Here is a 22832-nt window from a genome sequence, read left to right on the forward strand (position 1 = left end):
CTGGTCGTATTGAAGAGGATGACAACCACCAGCCAGATTAAACAGTAACCACAGCACTACAGAGTGTTGAAGCAAGGGTGCCAGGTTGGAAAGAAATGGAAGGGACAAATGAAACTTTGTAATAGCAGGGAGAACAGGGAGAACAGAACAAGCAGTCAAAACCAGAGGAGTTGTGTTGGACACTGCTGCATGTTCACCTATTGGCATCAAAACCTCTGGCTGGGCCAGGCAGAGCAGGGCATTCTCCCTGTGTGACTCTGCCAGCACCCAGCTCAGGCAGTGACAGTGCAGGGTGCAATAGGTAGGGACCCACAACTGGTGGTTTGTGAGTTTGTGCTGCTTTCTCCCTAGGGGATGCCTTAGCAGGTTGTAGGGTGCAGCACAGGTACACATTGAGCACCCACATCTCCTACAGAAGGTATGTGTGAGAGGAGGACTGTGTGTATAACTGTGGGTGGGTGGGTGCATAGTTTCTGTGTGCGTGGTTAGAACTTTGGGGCACTCGTGAAGAAAGGTCATTTAGAAATATGTCTGGTGATGATTCTATGATGCTGTGATTCATTAAGTTCCTGACTTTATTTCCGTTTAGTTAGGGTAGGTTTAATCAATGACTTTAAGATCACAAATACAAGATTGGAAAAAGACTGAGTCCAGTCCCTTGCTTTATGATTGAAGATGGTTTCTTTGCATAGGCCTATATTACACCTGTGCAAAGATTACGTCAAAATCTCACTAGGTTCGGTGAGTCTTGTAATTTTCAGCTTGAATTTATTTGTAGGAAGTTCATATCTATCTGCAGTTGTGTGCTGATGTTGTAGTTTCAACACTGCCATATTCATAGAGAGCAGTCAGGAAATTTATTGGTACATTTTCAATTCAGTCCCAGTTTTGGTTTAGCTGTAGCGGAAGGTATCTTTGACTGCGTTTCAGGCCCATTATGGTTTGGCAAGTGGTTTAATAACCCAAAAGCAGTTTTGGTAAAGCCTGAACCACTGATATCAAAAGATTCAACACTTGAAGTTGGAGAAATTTTGAAACCCATGCCTGCAGCATGGAGTTTTACAGCTAATTGGTTTGAGTCACTGCCTCTGGGTTGGAATCTGAGTGCCTCCCAGTGTTCCGCCTCAGTGTTTTTCCTGATTTCCAAGCTTCCCACAGTGGTTAAGGAATTGAAAAGCAGCAGTGTCATGCTACATTTGAAAAGCAGGTAGTACCGCTGCTGTGACAAAGTTGGACCATCCTAAGTTCCTCACCGCTGCAAGAAAACCATCTTTTGCATCCAGCAATGCACTGGTACAGAAGCAGGTAAAAGCATGCATGTATGGTAGTTCAGTAAGACTGGTGCAGAGAAGACAAGTGGGATTGTTGATGCAGTGAGAGCACTTCTGTCTGCAGCAGCACACAGTTCTCTACCACAGAGCAAAAGGAACTGAAGGTTTGGGCAGTGAAGTTCTGTGTGGAGCTTTGTTAAAACTCAACTTAGGCAGGTACAAAGAAGTATCATTTTACTGACCAGGTATGCAACAGTAAGTGCAATTTCATGCAGACCGATCGTCAGAGGCCACGGAGTTCATTCTCCCCATAGAAGTCGCCAGCAAGAAAAAGGGGAAGGGAAAGGAAGAGACTTTATGCTCTCTAGAAGAGTTCTTGTGGATGAAACAGCTGAATACCAGTTTTCGCTGAGGTCATTTAAAATTACTCTAGCTGCATTTTGAGAACAAAGTTTTAACTGCTTTGGAATTCAGATTTGAGTTGAGTTCTGTTGTCTGAACACGCTGGTTTTTATCCTTTATCAGTAGACTAAGCTGGTGATTTTAAGAGTATGTTATGTGATCTTCTGGGAGTGTATACAAATCAATCTGTGCTCCATGCTAGTAAGAGATCACTACTATGGGGTATCTGGTATGCAGCTGTTTTATGTCCACATCCCAAGAGCACTTTGCACTCTTAAATTGTTTTTTCCTGATTCTCAGTATCAAATAATTCTCTTCATGTGATCCACTTTTCCACTGGAGTGCACTTCTTATAAAGCCAAGACATTTAATGAAAATATTGATAAGACTGTTGCTTACCTGAATCCTTGAGGAGTTCCTCTGTTAACACAGATTGCCATACTGTTCTTCTTTTACCACAACCTTTATTACTTTTCTTTGGATATTTCATTACCCATCTTGCAATTCATTCACATCTTCTCCATCTCATAATTTCTCATGTGATACCGAAACAAGTGCTTCAACATCACCTAAGTTTATTTTATCAAGTATTTGATCAAGTACATTTCCATCGCTCTTACACAAGAAGCAGGGGTTAGTAAGCCACTGTGGATTTCTGCTGCCTGCTTTTTATTTCAAGTGCTTTCGACACAGATCTTGAATGATATGCATATAATAAAGTTAATTTTTATGCACATTTAACATGAGTTTCGGGTTTTCAACTAAGCGTGTAAGACGAGGAATCACAAAATACTTTATTTGTGCAGCTTCCTTGGGATACGAAGAGAAACGAGCTTATCTGAGGATGGAATGGATTAATCTGGAAAAAACAAAACGAGGGAAGATGTCCAATCAAGCAGAGCAGAGGGAAGGACTATGTCACCCAAAACTGCCTTTTGGGCATTTGTTTATTTATTCATTTGCAAAGTTTGGAGAGGGAGGGGAAAAAAAAGAAACATTTGTGTGTTGCAAGAGGATTAGGGGAAGTGACTGCTGAAACCAGAGTATAAATGCTCTGCAAGGTCAGCCCCTGGAACAGTTAGTGAGGAAAATGATTGGAAATAACACAAAGTAATCCAAACAAGTAGGCAAAGATATTAAATCTGTTTGAGTTTCTGAATCTCTAGGATGTCATTCCTGGGCTACACAGCTTTGGTCTTATGCTGGATATATTGTACTGCAGAAAGAGGTAAGCTTTAATGTGGAGAATAAAACTCAACCCTTTCTTAAAGTGTACGCGAAGATGGTAACTAAATATGTAAATATAATGTTTGCATTGTAGCTGTTTAATGAACTGCTGGCTACAATAATTGAGATATTTTCTGCCAGTATTTAGCACCTTTAGTACTTAGTATCTTGTGATAGGTGTTATTTCACCTTTTTTTTTTATAACTACTGTTATTAATTTGTTGCACAACTTTTTAAGGGTTGTAATCCTTATAAACTGGAGCAAGACAACTCATTTGTTATTAATTTTAGCATCTAAACCCTGTAAAGAGCTGGTAGATCAAAACAGAAAATATTCAATAAGTAAGCATTTCTTTCTGCCTGGAAGAATCTGTAAAATCATCTCAGAAAGAGGAATAATTGCAAAATTGACTGAAAAGCTTGCAAAATATCTGTTGAACGACAGACTGGTTTGAATCTATTAAATGAGGTAGATAAATGTATACAGTTATGCTTTCATTCATGTTTAAAGAGGTAGCTAGTATTCTGGGATCCTTTCAGAGGCCTGTGGTATTTTCTGCTTCTCTGTTGAATTTATTTTTTCTTGATGCTGTGCTTATATTGTTTAATGTATGTTTAGAAATTACTCCTTTTTTCTTTGCCTTCTATCTGGGTTTCTGTACATATCCTGTTGGGGAAAGGTGTTTTGTGGTTTTGAGCTGGTGTGTCTTTGCTTGCTTCAGGTTGGTTTTAATTTTAGGTGAGGTTGATGAAGACCTTATTAATCAAAACAATCTGATTGACTTTACTTTGAAAAACTGAAAAATGTATCATGTTTTTTAAAAAACTGAAATGTATCACGTTTTTTATGTATACTTATAATAATACTGTTCCAAAGCAACTAACGAAGTCTAATTTCTTTGGAAAAATGTCCAGAAAAGTCCTGAAACCTGAAATGAAAGTTTGCCTGAATTTGCACTTCCTTTTCACAGTGCTTCCTTTAGATCAGAGAGACTGCAAAGGAATGTGAATGTAGCAATATCTGATTTATCTGAGACAAGTATTACCAGGGTTCTTGGTTCAAGTGTTATGTTGAATGTCTACGTGAGTTGTTCAAGAGCTGGGTTTTTGCATAAGAGTTGAAAAGTACTTCTACCTGAATTCATAGTTTTGCGTGATGTTATGGAAGTTGCTACCAGCATAATGACAGCAAGAAAGCAGCTTGAGCTATAGGCATTTCTAACTGTGTTCAAGTCACATATTTATAGTGATTAATTCCAGATCTCCTGGTCTCTCACTAAAGAACTTGAAGGTATGCATTTGGTGCATGCTTTCCAATATAAAAATACAACCCTCCCAGTTTTGGTGAGTGCACATGGCAAAGTGCGTGATGTAATTAATACAGTTTAGAAGTACATCCTGTCAGCAAGTTTTTTCTTTTCAAGCTACTTAGAAACTGCTTTAAAAAAAGAGTAATTAGCTGTAGTCAGAAACGTATGTACACACTGTAACACCTTATGGTAACATGGTGTAACATGGTTTGACACCAGGGCGGGAGTGGTAACGGGCAATCTGAGAGCTGAAATAAAACCCAGAAAGATGCATGTCTGAGTAATGATGAAGAGACTAAGGCAATTATTTTTCACACCTTTTTTTTTTTTCCCCTATGTGAAAAAGGAGTTAGACGGCACCATTCTGCACAACAGATAATAAAAATATGATAAAACTCAGAAGTGAAGAAAAGAGAAGCTCTCCTTGTGCTAAACAACTTCATTTTTAAATCGCATAAGAGCGTGCTTTCTGAGCTTGAAAACTGAAAGCACACATTGTAAAGAAAAATATGTAGAATTAGAAAATTTCCTTTCTCACTATTACAAAAAACTGTGCTGTTTTTTTTTTTTTTAATGAAACTAACTATTTTTGACACATTTGAAAGGCAGAACTAGCTAGCGTAGTAGTCCTGTTCAGTTCACTCATTAGAAGGTGAGCGAGTCTTAACCCTGCTAAGGCAGAGCTCCCCCCCTGCCCTTTTCGATAGTATAGCAGCACCCTCTAGTGGACAGGAGCTATAACCTTTACTTAGCTGTTACTCTTAGGAGGGAGAGTAGTTATCAAAGTAGTTGGAAAGGACCTGAATGTGCGAGCATACCCTTCTGTTAACACCTCAGCAGTATCATCAAAGCTTCTCTGCTTCTTCTGGCTACTTAAGGCAGCCAAAATAAAGTTACTGGATCTCACAATTATCACTCTTTATATTTCTCCAAAAGGCCCTAGCTGCAGAACAGTTACAATTCTGCAGCTTTTTTTCTTGATCTTTAAACAATTTTCTAAAAGTGTGCTTCTAATTTGGTTGTTATTTCCCTGACTGGAATAACAACAGTGAGTGTTCAAGGGGATGTCTTTGCACAACTAAAGTAAAATCCACATCCACACTTCGATGCGGAAGAATAACTCTTTAATCTGCTCACATTGTATTAGAAATCACAGCTCCTTAATCTGGTTGTGATTTCTACAGTTTAGGTCAGCAGGCCATAACTCCACACCCCTTGCATGAGGAAAGATCCTAAAGATTTTTTCTGTAGTCCCACTTTGAGGCAGCATCTGAACAATCCATAGGAAAGCTTCAGTGAGAGTATTGCTGCTTTCTCAAACTCTGGCTTTACAACCAAGCTGGTGAGAGGACCTTTGTGCCAGCTCTCTACCAGGTGGTAAATTTACTAACTAAGAAATATCCTTCCCTGGTCGATATTTATTTTCTATACAGTTTCTATATTCTATATTTGTATAGAATTTATTTATATATTCTATATTTATATAGAATATAGAAATATATATATATATATATATTTCTATACAGGTTTCATTTCTTTTCCAGGGCTGCATTTCTCAGAGGTTCTTTCATTTATTCTTGATGAATTCTCATCTTTCATGTTCAGATGTAAACCAAACTTCACCACATCTGATTCACTAGACTGTCCAGACTCTATTATTCTGGGTAAAGCTTCAGTCTTTAAAATAAATGCATTTCAGTCACTCAAGCACAGAGAGTTAGTCACTGAAATTAGGTCAACTGTTATAAACAAAACAATAAAACAGTGTTTCTTACCAAAGATCATTTAGTCTTTCATTAACAGCTTCCCAACATTTGTTTCTTTCCCCCTTAGTTTGTTTTTTCTCATCCTCAAACTGTTGAGGAACTTCTTAATAAAATTAATTCAGGTTTATTTCTTGTAACTCATATGGACTTGGCTGTACATTTCATGGACACTGAAGAAGTCCCAGGAAAGTGCTTTTGGGGAAGGACTGTATAGGATTGGACTAATGGGAAATATCAGACGACAACATCCCCTTCCCAAACTGAGTCAAAATATTTTGAAGCTAATGAAGGTCAAAGTGAATACCCAGAATTAATCGCATCGTGTATCAAGTAACTCATGGACAGGAGGAATGAGGTTTTGGAATATCAGGTGGTCTCAGCTTAGAAAGAAAACAGGCATGTAAAGCTGAGGGGGGCTTTGGCAGAGCTTGATCAAATGGCACATGGAGTTAATGTCAGTAAGGATGGTGGTGGCTGCAGAAGAAAACAGAAGCTTGAAAGGAATCTACAGAGTGCACAGAATTGTTCCCTGTAACAATAGAAGGACAGGCAGAGGGACTCCTGCAGATGGAAGTGTAAAGGATGTCTGTGGTTAGAACCAGGGTAGTCATCTCATCTCGGTTTTTTTCACTAAAATCTATTTTATGAATTATGACTTTCCCATGTGGTTTCTTGGAACTTGCTTGACTATTTTTGTGTCCTAAATGTGACTTCATATTTCTACAATATATGGATTCTTGGCCGTTTCTTGTTTTGTTAGATTAAGTAGAAAACATGCTCATTTGATCACAAATGTTCCCAGGATTTCTTGCTACGTTTTCTACTGTAAAATTATTCTGGTGTTTGTAGCATGTGCTTCAGTCACCAATGTTTTTTGTTTACAATTTTTAGCTTGCAATGAACCCCCACCTAGGAGGATTAAAGAAGTGCCTACTGAAAGGTGGGACAAGCCTCCCTATCCACATGGTACTAAAGTAACATACGGATGTCGGCCTGGATATATAAAACTTGGACGAATTGTATTTGAGTGTGATGATGGAGAATGGAAGCAACTCCCCCCAGCGACAGAATGCAGAAGTCAGTATATGCAAAATACATGCAACCATTTGACTTGACATTTCACATTCCTTGCCAGTGATATCAATATGAAATTGCCATTGTATCCTTGGCTGTAACTAACTTATTTCAGCATCCTTTAAAATATCGTCTGAAAAAGTTTGTATGCATAAGGAAACATTTTTGGAATTTACACACAAAGAAGTTTTAGACACGTGAGTTTTTCTTGCATATCTGACATACAAAATGTGCACTAGTAGAATATACTGTTTGGGTTGATAATATAAATTTAAGTCCCAGGTGTCACAGTATCACAGTATCACAGTATGGTAGAGATTGGAAGGGACCTCAAAAGATCATCTAGTCCAATCCCCCTGCTGGAGCAGGAACACCTAGATAAGGTTACACAGGAACGTGTCCAGGTGGGTTTTGAATGTCTCCAGAGAAGGAGACTCCACAACCTCCCTGGGCAGCCTGTTCCAGTGTTCCGTCACCCTCACTGAGAAGAAGTTTCTTCTCTAGTTTAAGTGGAACCTCTTGTGTTCCAGTTTGTACCCATTTCCCCTTGTCCTTTCATTGTTTGCCACTGAGAAGAGCCTGGCTCCATCCTCGTGACACTCCCCCTTTATATATTTATATACACTAATAAGGTCACCCCTCAGTCTCCTCTTCTCCAAACAGAGATATAAACCATGAGTAAAAATAAATGAAGTTGTTACTTAGTTTCTTTTAGATCTTCTCAGTTTTACATGTAATTGTATACCAGTCATTGAACAAGGATCTTTCCAATTATACTAAATTTGGGGTTGCTTTTAGTAATACTTTTTAGTAAATACCGCCACCAAGTGAATAGACGGTGACACTGGCAAGGTGCAGGTTGAAGGAGAAAAGGGATGGTGTGCCACAGATTAAGTGATCATGTTCCCCTTTCAAGATAAACCGCACTAGACGGTGACATTGATCATGAGGTTGTCCGTTTTCTCTGAATCCCACTGGAGCAGGGTTAGAATCTATGCAAACACCTCTTCCTTGATGTTTGAAAGGCTTGTACTCAATAGTAATTACTAGGAAAGTGCTGTATTTCACACTTTCACATTCCTACATATGGTGTAAGTAATTTGTTTTTCTTCTGCTGCTTCTGTTTGCTTGTTGTTGTCATTGTTGTTGGTTTTGGTTTGGTTTGGTTTTTTTTACCAGATAAGCCCTGTGGACATCCTGGAGATATTGAGTTTGGTTCCTTTGAACTTACCAGTGGAAGTGAATTTGTATTTGGTGCCAGAGTGGAGTACAGATGTAATGATGGGTAATACTTATTTAACTTAATACATGGGAGTTAATAGGTGATGTTAATTATAGTTTCAGTTATAGAATTGTCTGTAATGCAGCTGCAACTTAATACTTGATTATTGTTTAAATTTCTGCAATTACGGTGGTGCTAAATAAAACTCATTCTTTTATGCCTGGTGCTATTGGAGTAACCGAACTCATGCACCTGAAGCTGTCAGCCAGAGTGTCTAAAGTGTTTAAAGTATTTAAAGCTGTAGCTAACTTGAAATCATGGCTGTCTGAGTACAAAACAAAAATAGTGATCTCTCTGTAAGGCTGCCTCATGTCTGCACCAGCCAGCCAGTTCAGACAGAAATGCAGCTTTGTGTGCTGGAAGCAGTGCTTTCAGCAGGCAGTTATGACGCAGTTATGTTAGCAAAGACATTAGTCTCATATTTAGAACCACAACTTACCAGTCCTGCTTAAATGATTTTATTTTTATTTTGAAGAAGAATGCATTGTAAAACATGTTTGAAGGAAGACATTTCTGTAGACTCACTAATGTCTTCACTGGCTGCTTCCTCCTTTATTCATCTTCTCCAATGAAAACGGCAATAAGGCAAAAACATAATATAGTGCTTAGTTAAGGATGCTTGGGGCTGGATTTTTAATTCTTGAAATGTAAACCAGCTATGGCAGTTTAACCTTGCTTTTGTAGTCTTTGCACTTCTGGAATCTAGTCAGAATTCAACAGAAAAAAAATCCAAAATCAATAGTCTTCTTAATCCCATAATTTCAGCCCATTCTTCACTGACCTTTCTGACTAACAGTGCTTCCTCTAGCTACAGTTCAGAGAAGGCAGAAGCCACAGCATTGTGGCCATGTTGTCTTCAAACCTAAAATAGTACTAGCTTACCAAAGCATGAGATGCATATGGTTTGGATTAAGTCCTATTTTGATGCTATCGCATGGCTTTCAGTCATACTAGAGCACAAACAACAGGAATTTTACCCTGCTTGCCATTGATCATGTAAATTATCCCTAGGTTATTTGTTCTGTAGCCAAAGCTTGCTATCTCTGTAATGAAGAAGCCATTATACTGATTACTTCCTACTTCCAGATTATTTTTTTATTATTACTTTTTGCCATAAGCAATTAAAATACGGAAAATAAGGAAGGAGCCATCTGAAAAACTTCTCAGTTTTGGTTAATCTGTGCTAGAGCATATGAAACCTACATTGTTTGCTTCAAAACCAGCAGCACTGCTGTTCCTGTCACATAAAGAGACAGTATTTTAGCATTGCTTACTTTTTATTCGGTAAGGTACTGGATGCTCAGCCAGAGAAATTACCGTGAATGTCAGGCAGATGGATGGAGCAATGACATCCCTCACTGTGAAGGTAAATGAAGTTTGATATTTAGCTCTTTAGCAAGCTGTCTGTTTATCTATCTGATACTGTCTAGAACTAGTCTATGATCTCTCTACTAGTATTAATTCAATTGTTGTACAGCAATGTTGTACAGCAATGAAAGTCACAATTACTGCTCAGCCATTTGAGTCCAATAACCACTCGAGCTTTTATTGAAAAGCATTCACAAAATAGACTCTTGTCACCCCAGACTGCCTGAAAGCTCTGCCTCATCTAAAGGCCCTGATGGAGTAGATGCCTACAGAACATGGTTACAAAAGACAATTGGGATGAGGCATTTTGGATGTATGTGAAAGGATGTGTGTGTTTTAGCTAGCTTTCTCCTCCACCTCTGCAAATATCCTAGCCATTAGGATTTTATTGTAAGTTCCTCCTATTAGCATACCATGGAAGAACTTCAGTAAGAACTGATAAGTCTTTGTTTTCATATTTCCTTGGTCTCAGATACTGCACATTTAGTTTAATGGATTTTGAATCTCCTCAGTTTTAGGCATGCAGATCTCTGCACGGTGCAGAGCAATGATTTCCAACATTTTTTGTCATGTGTCACCAAGAAACTGCAATTTCAAAGCCCTCATAAGATTTTTCTTTCATGATTGAGGAGTTTGTATAATGTCCTAATTGTGAGGAAAGTGGAAGATAAAATGTGAGCTCACAGAAAAGGCTCATAGACTTATAAGATGGCAAATGCTGTCACAAAGTGGAAGCTATGGTAGACAAAAAACAGCCACTTGCTCAGTGATATCCATGTGAGCATTTAAGAATGAGATTTGATAGACATTTCCCCCTTATAAGAAATGTCTAGTGACATTTTAATTCTTCCTTTTTCCGCAGTTACAAAATTAGGAGATGATAAGAGGTCTAAGTTCATGGCTGATATTATTTACTTTGGTAATATGATGTTCTGATAATATGTAATTGTTTTGGTAACATGATTGTTCTGTTAAATTAACCTATTTTGACAAAGTTTAATGGCCCTAAATGTCAGTCAAGGCTTATCTAACCATCCATAAAATTCATAGGCCCATAGAATAATTTAGATTGCATAAAACCTTAGGAGGTCACCTAGTTCATTGGGTGCTGTCTTTAACCTTCAAGGGCAGAGAAGAGGATTGATGAGATCCTGTCTGCAAGCTTCCTTCTGTGTCAGTCTGTCTTTTTCCTTAGGGTTTTGTACTATATCTGTTGCGAATAGTATCTGAATACATAACAAGAGTGTATATTTCTAAAATGTGTAAGGAAATTAAAATGAGTTTTCTGTATTTTAACTTCTTTGTCTGAGAATTTATTTTATAGAATAGACCTCAAAATGGCTGGGTTTTTTTCCTTTTGTTTCACTTTGTTTTATTTTCCAGTGGCAAAGTGTTTACCTGTACAAGCACCAGAAAATGGAAGAATAATTACGACTGGTGCATTTGAGCTTGGCCAAGAATATTCTTTTGGCCAGGTTGTAAAATTTGAATGTAATACAAAATACAAGCTTGTTGGATCTAAAGAAATCATTTGCTCTTCTAACGGAAAATGGAATAGTGATGTGCCTCAGTGCCAAGGTAAATAAGACACTATTTATTATCTCTAATTAAGAAGCTTTGTTCTCACAGATTTGTAAGGATTGGTTACTATATGGGAAACTACAAAGCTTTTACTTTATTTTACATCAATTAAGCCTTGCTTGGCTGTAAACAATCTCCACTGCATATGTGCAGTAGAAGTAGGATAAGAAAGAGAAATTAGAGAATATTGGATGCTAAAATATTCATAGTGGACCATCTGTTTGTTCCACATTTTCACTACAAGCTGTATGTTTTACCAGGCTGCAGGTTCTTTGAAAATAGCTTTGGTATGTCTACATAAGAGTCAATCACTTCAGTGTTGATTTAACCAAAGTAATTACAAACAATTTGAATCTATGTGAACCAAGTTTAAAAAGTGAGTATGGTTTTCATTCACCCATATAAAATACAAAGAAATCATGACAGATTTTGTTTTCCTTCAGACTAATCCCTTTTGGGAAGTTAGAAGGTTAACTCATGTTTAGTTTTAATGGAATCACAGAATACGGGAGGTTGGAAGGAAAGCAATTAGCTAGGGCAAGTTGCTCAAGACCATGTCCAGTCAGCTTTTGAGCATGTCCAAGGATGGAGACTCCACAGCCTCTCTTGGGTAACACATTCCAATGTTTGACCACTGTTAAGTAAAACCGTTTTTTCTTACATTTAAGTATCATTTCCTACTGTCATTTCTGCCCACTAGTTCTCATCTTGTCACTGGGTGCCAATTACTTCATCATCTTTACTTCTGCCTGCCCCACCACAGGCAGGAATTAACACATGTAAATAAGATCCTCCCTCCTCCTCAAGCTCTCTTCTCTAGACTCTAGGTTGTGTGAGATTGGATTGTCAATATTTAAGAATGAATCCTAGGAAGCAAATGGTAACGAAGACTTAAATATTCAGTCCTTCAAGTTTCTTAAACTATTTATATATTATCTAATTGGGAAGCGTGTGTTTAGAAGAGTAGAGTACACATATCAGGATGTCAGATACATGTATGGTTTGTTCAAACTTTCAGTGCTTCATTTTGCTGCTTTGAAACCCCCATTTATTGGAATTTGAATAGCATAAAGTAGGAATAAACACAATTGTTAGTAACTTTTGCAGAATATAGTTAAATTCCTTCTTCGTATTAATGCCATGATTTAGCTGATAGTCAACTGGCTATGAGAGAGCTTTAGATTTGCTGGAAATTACAAGGAAATGAAATGATCTGAAAAAGTGAAATTCCTAAATTTCAGCAGACTAGTTACTTAGTTCAGAATGTCCCCTGCCTTACATACTGATTCTGAGATCCATTAAAATCCAAAGCAAAGCCTTGAAATATGATTCACAAGCCAATTTGTTATTAATGCTGTGCAGTGCCACACTTTCTACCCGGCACCCAGTCAGGTCACTGAAGAGTTTTCAAATAAGATTCAAACAGTTTCAAAATGCAAACTTTTTTTGAAGTTAAGTGAAAAAAAAACACCACAAAAACAAACCCAAACAAGCCTGAATTTTATTCCTTTAATCTTATTAAATAGAAGCAAACAAAAATATTGTCTTTCTCAACTTCAGAAATAACCTGTGATGTGCCAAAAGTTCCACATGGATATGTACGATCTCCAAAGGCATCTTACAAGGAAACTGAACAACTACAGTTTGCCTGTGATAAAGGATACAGATACGGTGAAAGAGCAGATGCACGATGTACAGCAGCAGGATGGAATCCAACCCCCTATTGCACTGGTATACCTTACCGAAAGTTACTTATTTGGCACTTTTTTTGTGTTTGGAAGTAATTACAGAGATTAGTAATGACAAAAGTTAGTTTATTCATAATAAAAGAAATCCGTCCACATCTGACCAATATCCCATGGAGATCCAGAAGGATTAAGTGTTAAGTGGTAAAGAGACCAAACAACTAGGTAAGAGTTTTCCATGGAAAGCAGTAGCAAAACCAGTTAATTCATTTTTTTTTTTTATTTACTTGTGTGTAGTTAAATAGGTCCACAAAGCAACAATTGCTCCAGTATACTGCATAAATGAGACTGATGCTAAAATACTTTATGCAGCATTAGTAGCTGTTGTTAATTTATTCCTTTTTTATATGATTCAGAATTAGTGGGAAGAATACAGGAAAAATAATCCTAATTTGGAAAAAATGGGAAGGAAAAAGCTGAATCTCTTTGCCTTCTACAAAATATAATTGAAAACCTTTTATCCAAGGAGTAGAAAAATCAGACACTAAAAAGAATAATTAAGCAAGCAGGAAAAAATAGGTGTTAATGCCAGAGAAATCCAAACTACAAAGGGAATCTGAAATCTTTAGTGGCATGGGAAAATTAACACTTGAAACTAACTTCTTAGAGAAGCAGTGTGGGTTTTAAAGTCCTGTTGTCTTCATATACAGTCTCAACATTTTTAAAGTGTGTGTAACATGAACAGCCTCTCATGCTCATCCAGTGAGGAGGGGTATAAGAAGACTGGAAGAAGCAGAGGCAGGACACCTAACTCAAAGTAGCCAAAGGGATATTCTGTACCACAGCATATCATGTCCAGAAGGATAGATCCCTGCTCGGGTTGGTCTGGGTGTCAGTCAGCAGGTGATGAGCAGTTGTATTATGCATCACTGCTGTTTATTGAGGATTTTTTCCTTTCCCCTTTTAGTTTTATATCCTCTCACTCTGTTATTTCCCTTATCATTATTATTAGTAGCACTACTTTTGTATTATACTGTATGTATTGGACTGTTCTTATCTCAGCCCATGGGGTTTACATTCTTTCAGTTCTCCTCCCCATCCCACTCAGAGGGGGAAGTTGGCCAAGGGGGTGTGAGCGACCGGCTGCATGGTGCTGAGTTACCAGCTGGGCTTAAACACCACCTTGGGAAAATAATAGTCTTAGCTTGATGACGTACTTCTGAATCAGCAGTCAGCATCTCGCCCGGTATGAACAAATGGATGTTTGTCTGAGCTACTGAACTGGCCTCCGCATTTTGTCTGAGTGTCCTGATGAGTCTTACTGTAGTGTGAGCAGACTGAGCACCTGGCTGCTAGTTATTATATCCATTCTTTACATTTCCAGACTACTAGCTCTGATCAACTAGTTGTAACCAAAGAACAATTCAGAAATTATCCTTATTTCACTGATGGAGCTTCAGTAAGAAACTGTTAGTGTACGGTGCAACCTCTCAGAAATGACAGGAAATTACAAAAGTATCCTTCAAATTATCTTTCGAATGAAAATCCTGGGTTAAGTTTATAAACTGCCTTTCCGGAGTTGTTCGGAAATAGTAAGGTAAGTGTTGTAGAAATACTCTGAAGTTGACATGGCCATTTCCATAGGAGTTCAAGCAAATGTGAAGCAGCCCAATTTCAGAACATAAGTACTCCATTGATGACCGTAAGTGCATAAACTAAAAATTACATTGGAATTGTAGTGCTAGATTGTACATAAAGCTGAAAACTTTCTACACAGCTGTTATGTCAAGAACTCTGTACAATATAATAATTCATTAACCCTAAGAACCGTGGACATGAAATGATGTATAAATGGAGACCAAAGTAACACGGTATGCATGAATCCTGCCACTGTCCATCACTGAAGATAGCAATTTGTTTAACGTCATCAGAGCTACAGTTGCACAACCACATTATCCATGGTGTTGAAACTTCCCATCAGAAATTGTCTGAGAATCTCTACAAATACATATATTCACACAGCTGAAACTCCTCCTTGCTTTCTAACTCTCAAATGTCTTCCAAGCACTTACTTGCACTTACTTGTTTAAGATGAAAAATCCAGAATTTCTGAGGCTAGTCTTGTTGGGCATCATCCCTCTGGCTTATGGATCTTTCTTTATATTCATTCAACTACAGAACTTAAAGACTATATTAAAATCACTCTCCAAATCCCACAAAGAGAAATGTTGTGTCCCAGTTGAAACAATTTGATGTAAATGTGGGGGAAATCAGTTGTGGCTTGAATTCTCTTCAAGGAATTGCCAAATGTTAGAAACTGGAAAGAAAAATGTTGGCAACAGAGCAATGTTGTAGGCTGTTGTCTGCCACCCACCTTCCTGGGACCTCTTCCAGGAAGACTCCTTTAGAAATATAAAGTAGTCATAGTGCCTACTCAGTTCTTGACCTTTCTGCATCAAGATTAGCGATTATATTAATTAATATGCATTGCCTACAATTTAGCAACATGCTGCTCTTGGGAAGTGCCAAATAAAACATTCTCCCAGGCACTGATACAGTGGGCAAAGATACTTGGGGCATATTCAGACAGTGGTTCTGGATCCTACCGGACTTGTCGCTGAACCTAGATGATTCAGCAGTACATGCATGCAGCTGATTCACTCACCTTCACTCCACAGTAAGACCAACCTGTAGTTACTTTATGGTCATTCCTTCCCAGCCCTGAGTGTGTTAGTGATATTTTTGAAGCTCTGTTTTAGAAATAATACACTTTCTTGGCTTCTCCAAGCATAAAGATACCATGGGCTTTTTACAATAGCATTCCCATATTTTCTCAGTTGTCAAAATACTTCCAGTGTCAGTGCAAGACCTTAATCTTAATCACACACCCTTTGAAGGATCAGTTCTTATTTTAGAAGTACAGTTATTTCTCCATTTACAACTTGTCAATGAACCTGTCCTCCTCTGGGACAGTGTTCATTAACCAACCCTGGAGAGCTGTGAGTGAGCCCAGCATAGGTCATTTTGAGCTCCAGCTGTGGAATGACCTTCTGGAAAAGATGAATCAAATTCAGTTTGATCATGTCTAGTTCTTGCTCAAACCATTCTCTTTGCAGTTAAGTTTTAATCTTCTAATTAGCACTACATTGGTAACAGCTGTCAGTCTCCTTTTACAGCACTGTACGTTTCTAAGAGTGGGAGAGAAATGTAACCTTTTTTTGCCCTAAGAAACATCTTTTTAACAATTTTATGCAGTTATGGTCAATATACTATGCAAATAAGAACTTATGCAGTAAGTATAAACATGTTCTTCAAATTAGCAACCATTTTTTCTCTTTTTATTTAGAAATTACATGCTCTCCCCCAAGAATTCCAAATGGGGACTTTAGACCTCAAGGAGACAACTACAGAGAAGGTGATATAATCACAATACAGTGTAATCCTGGGTATCATTTTAAAACATTGACCGGCAGAAGCACAGCTGAATGCACCAAGAATGGCTGGATTCCTGATCCAGGCTGTGTCCGTAAGTAGCTCTCATGAACGAAGACTCAATGCGTACATTGTTGGAAGTACTTCAGTAAAAAGGAGGTAAAGATTAAAACTGAAGAAGCATGAGAAAAGAGCTGCTTATTCATTGTGCTTCTTTGCTATGTAAAGCTGCATTTTTTGGTGGAAAAATCAGCTGCAGAAACAAGGATATAATCTACATTTACATTATGTTATAAACACAGGTATTATCTATTACTGTATTTGTAAAGTATGTTTTAAAACATGCTATAGTCAGCTCCCTGTCAGGAAGGTTTATGGCCCACCTGAGAAGTAGCATGCCAGTTAAGGTAAGAGAACATAGTGAGTGTTAAAGCATCCAGACCAAAATAGAACATAGATAATGTTTGAAAGGTATCTTTCATCACACTTATCACAGTTTTAGACTTTTACTTGCTGTTGTATGTTGGTATATTACGAACAATCACAGTTTTATTCTACCTATTATAGCCTGTCAAATAACAAAGCATGATATTCTTGATTGTTGATGAGTTCTTTCTTGGCTTAAACATCCCTTAACTACAGTGATAGTTTTGCCCAGTAGCCACAGTATTAATGACTAAATAACTAAATCAGGAAGTAATTTGATAATTAATGAGCTATCACTCATTGATCTTTGGTCCCTAAAAATAAGAGGAAAACTTAGAATCTGAAAGAAACCCTGCTGAAATCTGTCTTGTGAATGAACCCGTGGATAAGATTATTTGAGTTACTCCCAAAGACGTGCAGTTAGTATCTGTATTAAACTTTTCTCTATATGTTTGTGGGTTCTAAAACTCAGGTGCCATTCTGAAACCACTCATTATTGAATGGTCTGTCCTGTGGGTGATCTCCCCTGCCCCAGCATGAAGGCTTTGGCTTCCAGAGGAAACTACTTGCCATGCCCAAGTAGGGCACCCTTGTAAACTTGAATGAAACCTTCTGGGAATCTTCCCCTCCTATCCTTGACTTGTCCCTGAAAAAGGTCAGTTACTTTGAGGAAATGAGACAACGAAAGAAAGACACTACAGTTTTAAAATAAAAATGAAGAGAAGAGCTAGGAAGAACTTTTGGTGCAGGATCCCAAAAGTTACAAATGACAGTGGTGACAGGAGTCATCTCAATTTTAAGAATCTACTGTTCAGTGTGTATATGTGAGCTAGCTGTCTGGGCTGCCATCATGGTCAGTATAGTAAATTTAGTTGAGACACTCTACAAAGACAGCACCATCTCACCATATAAAATAAATACTTAGATTTTATGAGGAAATAACACGGTGGATGGATGATGGCAGAGCGGTGGATGTGGTCTACCTTGACTTCAGCAAAGCGTTTGACACGGTCTCCCACAGCATCCTTGCGGCTAAATTGACGAAGTGTGGTCTGGATGATCGGGTAGTGAGGTGGACTGTGAACTGGCTGAAGGAGAGAAGCCAGAGAGTTGTAGTCTATGGGGCAGAGTCTAGTTGGAGGCCTGTATCTAGTGGAGTGCCTCAAGGGTCGGTACTGGGACCAGTATTATTTAATATATTCATCAACGATTTAGATGAGGGAATTGAGTGCACTATCAGCAAGTTTGCTGATGACACTAAGCTGGGAGGGGTGGCCGACACGCCAGAAGGCTGTGCTGCCATCCAGAGGGACCTGGACAGGCTGGAGAGTTGGGCGGGGAATAACTTGATGAAATATAACAAGGGAAAGTGTAGAGTCCTGCATCTGGGCAGGAACAACCCCAGGTTCCAGTATAGGCTGGGGAACGACCTGTTAGAGAGCAGTGTAGGGGAGAGGGACCTGGGGGTCCTGGTGGACGACAGGGTGACCATGAGCCGACACTGTGCCCTTGTGGCCAAGAAGGCCAATGGCATCCTGGGGTGTATTAGAAGGGGGGTGGTTAGTAGGTCGAGAGAGGTCCTCCTTCCCCTCTACTCTGCCCTGGTGAGACCTCATCTGGAATATTGTGTCCAGTTCTGGGCCCCTCAGTTTAAGAAGGACAGGGACCTGCTGGAGAGAGTCCAGCGCAGGGCAACTAAGATGATTAAGGGAGTGGAGCATCTCCCTTATGAGGAAAGACTGAGGGAGCTGGGTCTCTATAGTTTGGAGAAGAGGAGATTGAGGGGTGACCTTATTAGTGTATATAAATATATAAAGGGGGAGTGTCACGAGGATGGAGCCAGGCTCTTCTCAGTGGCAAACAATGAAAGGACAAGGGGTAATGGGTACAAATTGGAGCACAAGAGGTTCCACATAAACCTGAGAAGAAACTTCTTCTCAGTGAGGGTGACGGAACACTGGAACAGGCTGCCCAGGGAGGTTGTGGAATCTCCTTCTTTGGAGACATTCAAAACCCGCCTGAACACGTTCCTGTGTAACCTTATCTAGGTGTTCCTGCTCCAGCAGGGGGATTGGACTAGATGATCTTTTGAGATCCCTTCCAATCTCTAACATACTGTGATACTGTGATTTAGTTGGATTTCTGTTGGTTCCATTGGAGTTGGAGGGAAGCAACACAGGCATAAGCACTGACAAAGAAACCAGAAGCAGAGTGTGATTATTCCTGCGCTCCTTAGGATCTGCCAAGTTGTACAGCCTTGTGTCTGTCAGTTTCAGAAAACACTCAGTTGATGATGATGAATCTGAATTGTGCTTTGAGCATTTTGTCATGCATGTGTTGATATTGTTGCTCTTAAATTCTATTTCAAGAGAAACCATGTGATTACCCCGCTATAGAAAATGGCAGGTTATCTGACTCACTGGAGTACTACAAAAGCTATTACTTTCCAATGAGTTTTGGGCAGCACGCTGATTACCACTGCAACACTGGTTATTCAACTCCGAGTGGAAGATACTGGGTTCGGATCGTCTGTTCTGAAAGAGGCTGGTCTCCAGAGCCCAAATGCCTCAGTAAGTGCATTTCCATTATATGCTTAATTCTGTCATAGTTATCAAAGGTCTGTGCATCAGAAGTTGTGCTGATGGAGCACAAGATGGAACAAAGAACAGTTTGTTAAAGTAGAACTGCTTTAGTTGACCCCTGGAACTGCTCCCAGACTGTAATAGTATTTGTATTATAGCTGTAATATTGCTTCAGCCATCTCCTTTGTGCTGAAAATTACTCAGGGCAGACATCAGCATTTTTTACAAGAGCCGACTATCCAGAGCTCATGTACATGACTCTAGATGCACTGAAGTTAGCTGAGCTTGCTTATGGGCAACTAGGTAAGCAATATTGCTTAACAGACCACTTCATAGCACCTTATGTAGTGACTTGCAGTCCTGTCGATGTGATTCGTCAATCTTAAGGCAGTGCAGCAAAACATGCTTTCATTCCAGTTTGAACGTGAATGTCTTCCGGGGTTGAAGGCTACAGAAGAGGGCCGTTTTTTTGCTGTGTTCCTAAGAATTAATTTACCTGGCTTCTTGCTGTCAAATGTACTGTGGTTAAAGGTACTTACCTTCCTTCTTTAGAAACATGTCAAGTCAGACGCCTGGAAAATGGTTATTTCTCAAGTAGCCAAAACATTCACAAGGAGGGTGAAAGAGTTAAATATATCTGCAATGATGACTATCAGACTGAACATGAAGATGGGGAAGTCACATGCACAAAGGGTGGCTGGTCACCTCATCCAAGATGTATCCGTAAAAGTGAGTGTGTCCTTGTATTTTGTTGCCATTTCTAGCTTAAGCCAGTAAATCTGTCATCACATCACCTACATTAATCCATCACCACTCTAAGTCTAGGTGCTCTACAACTGGAATGCAATGCTGTGATTCTCTCAGCTGTCTCGTGCAGCTCTCAGTCCCTGCATGCAGCTGAGGTCACTCACTATGTGCACAATGTAACCCTGTAAAACATCCACATGTGCCTCATTCAGGTCTCTGTAAGCTCTGGGATGGCAGTCATAGTCTCGTTGTCTTCAGTAGCGAAATCTTGTTCTAACACAGTAATATAATAGAGTCATCATTCCGCTTGCACAACTTACATGTAATGTGTCTCCTTTCAGCCTCCCACCATGCCACCTGATCCTTGTTTCTCTTGCTTCCTTTCTAGTCAGCACCATACTGGAAGGGTGGGGGAATAGGAAGGTTACCTCTCCAAACTCCAGCTTTCTTTCCTAACTTGCACCAAGCCTGAAATTTCTAGAATATCTCACAGTGACTTTAAATACTTTAGATACTGGTTTCATAGAAATAAAATTCAACCTGACTTCTCTTGTGCTATAAGAATATTTTTTTAGGGAAAAAATTCCACCCTAAAAGAGGCACCGAGTACAGAATGTTTCATGCTGCCTCCCACTGAGATCTTGAGACAACAACGAGCCAGCAAAATAAAATCTTATGATTCCTAGGCTATTGTGGGTACCACTGATATAAACCCCCCCCCCCCCAGAATGATATGGAGTTTAAACTTTTGCAGCTCTTGCACTAAAGTATCGTTAACTCTGCTCCTCGCAGTGAAACATATCCTCAAGTGTTCCTCAAAGTGGTTTTTTTCCCTATCTTGGATTACTTGACTCTCTATTGCTATTTGTTGTGGTGTTGATTTCTGAAAATGAAGAAACTCCTTCACGGAATGGTTTATTAGTAAGGAATTTGGCATATGTGAAAGTTTTCTTTCAGAATACAAGACCGGGCCCTGTCCAACCTGACCTTGACCACTGCCAGGGTTGGGGCATTCACAGCTTCCTCAGGCAACCTGTTCCAGTGCCTCACCACCCTCACAGCAAATTCTATCTGTCTGTCTCTTTCAGAAAAATGCCAGATTGCCTATTTTGACAATGGCTATTTCTCCTCGCAAAAGAGAGAATATAATATACACGAGAAAGCCAACTACCGCTGTCGCACCGGCTTTGTAACTCCAGAATTACGAGAAACAGGAGCCACAGAGTGTCAAGAGAATGGCTGGATGCCAGCTCCCAAGTGCAGCAGTGAGTAGTGTAAAGTCTTCAGAGCTCCCTGTCACTGTCACTGTCACAGACATGATGTACACAGCTTTTTGTCATCTAGAGATAATTTTCACTGGGCAGAGGGAGACTCGGACCAGCGGCTGGTGCTCCAGACATTGATTTTTCTGGGGCTTCAGGAAGTAAAGTGAGAATATATAAAGGGAGCGACAAAGGCAGGAAAATACTGTCTTCTAGGCGAGCTGTCTTTTTGCACCTCTGTAGCATAAAGCAGGTGGCAATCACTGACCTCACCAGTGATTCTTACCTGGTACTAGGTACATATGCCCAAATTTACTCCCAGTTCTCTCACCTTGCACAGATGGAAGATTAATGAAGAAAGGCCTGTGAACCAAGGGATTCTTCCATAAACTTTCTTCAAGTGTGACCAAACTAGAGAAAAATGGGGTTCATTATTTGGAAATATGTTAGCCTGCATAAAAAAGCACTATGTATATGGCTGCCCTGGTGTCAAAAAATCCATTTGTGAAAAACACCTGAGTGCTTTTGCCTGAAAAGGCTTCCATGCTGGTGTTGCCTTTATCCTCTTTGTGTCTTCCTCCTCTCCTGAACATGGGTAGGAAAGACGAGACTTAATCTCCCTGTGTTATCATACCAAGGCCTGTAATATTGACCAGCTTTAGCTGATATCTTGTCCTTTTACTTCAGGTTTCTTTTACCTAGGATTTTGTGCCTTTTTTCCCTACCCCTCACAATGATGGTGGGGAACAGGAGTACAAACTGTTTGCTCACAAATGATGGTGGGGAACAGGAGTACAAACTGTTTGCTATGACACCAATCAATCATAATGAAAATATGTAGTAAAGGGACTGAATCTAAGGAGGAACTATTAATGCAAGATATTACTTCTACACACGTATTTCTGAAAATTAATGCAATAGATCTATCAATATGCTATAGACAATATTCTACATTCATATTTTGACAATGCAGAACTTCTAATGTTTCAAATATACTGAGTAGTTCAGTAGGCTAACATACACTAAAGCACCTACAGAAATGGTGCTTCCAAAGGATGGTGTTTCTGGATCACAAAATGCGCTAACTTTTGTTTTATTCTACAGAGTCATGTAAAGCACCTCATGTGAACATTTTGAATTACCACGCAGATAAAACTGTGTTCATGCCTGAAGATACAATTGAGTATGCATGTTGGGAGGGATATCAACCTGCAAATAATATGCCAACTGGTACCACAAGGTGTGGCATAAATGGTGAATGGAATCCAGAGCCCCAGTGTCTTGGTGAATATTGTTGTACTTGCGTAATTCTCTATATATTTTGTGAAGCTTTTTTCTTAAAGATTATTTTTTATTTGTTCTGTTCTAATCAGTAGCATTTTGTCAATTTTTTGTAAGGTGCACATTATATGTTAAA

General features: G+C 39.2%; 2 protein-coding genes across 4 annotated transcripts in view; one reads left to right on the forward strand and one right to left on the reverse strand.

Annotated features, from left to right (window-relative positions):
• F13B (coagulation factor XIII B chain) overlaps nucleotides 1-22832 on the reverse strand; it is a 301636-nt gene that overhangs the window by 239425 nt on the left and 39379 nt on the right. The window lies entirely within an intron of this gene.
• CFH (complement factor H) overlaps nucleotides 2743-22832 on the forward strand; it is a 31267-nt gene continuing 11177 nt past the window's right edge. For 2 of the 3 annotated variants that reach the window (XM_061379034.1, XM_061379035.1), the window contains exons 1-11: nucleotides 2743-2901; nucleotides 6868-7053; nucleotides 8230-8335; nucleotides 9622-9698; nucleotides 11084-11278; nucleotides 12842-13012; nucleotides 16313-16492; nucleotides 19194-19394; nucleotides 19959-20135; nucleotides 21242-21418; nucleotides 22520-22699. In XM_061379034.1, coding sequence (XP_061235018.1) covers nucleotides 2841-2901; nucleotides 6868-7053; nucleotides 8230-8335; nucleotides 9622-9698; nucleotides 11084-11278; nucleotides 12842-13012; nucleotides 16313-16492; nucleotides 19194-19394; nucleotides 19959-20135; nucleotides 21242-21418; nucleotides 22520-22699 — 1711 coding nt within the window. In that variant the 5' untranslated portion in view covers nucleotides 2743-2840. The remainder of the gene's footprint in view (nucleotides 2902-6867; nucleotides 7054-8229; nucleotides 8336-9621; nucleotides 9699-11083; nucleotides 11279-12841; nucleotides 13013-16312; nucleotides 16493-19193; nucleotides 19395-19958; nucleotides 20136-21241; nucleotides 21419-22519; nucleotides 22700-22832) is intronic. The other variant, XM_061379036.1, reaches the window with a different exon arrangement.

The sequence above is a fragment of the Neopsephotus bourkii genome, unplaced genomic scaffold, assembly GCF_033783945.1.
Source record: "Neopsephotus bourkii isolate Nb327-2 ecotype Australia unplaced genomic scaffold, CSIRO-AGI_Nbou_v1 NB_1768, whole genome shotgun sequence".
Classification (NCBI taxonomy): Eukaryota; Metazoa; Chordata; class Aves; order Psittaciformes; family Psittacidae; genus Neopsephotus; species Neopsephotus bourkii.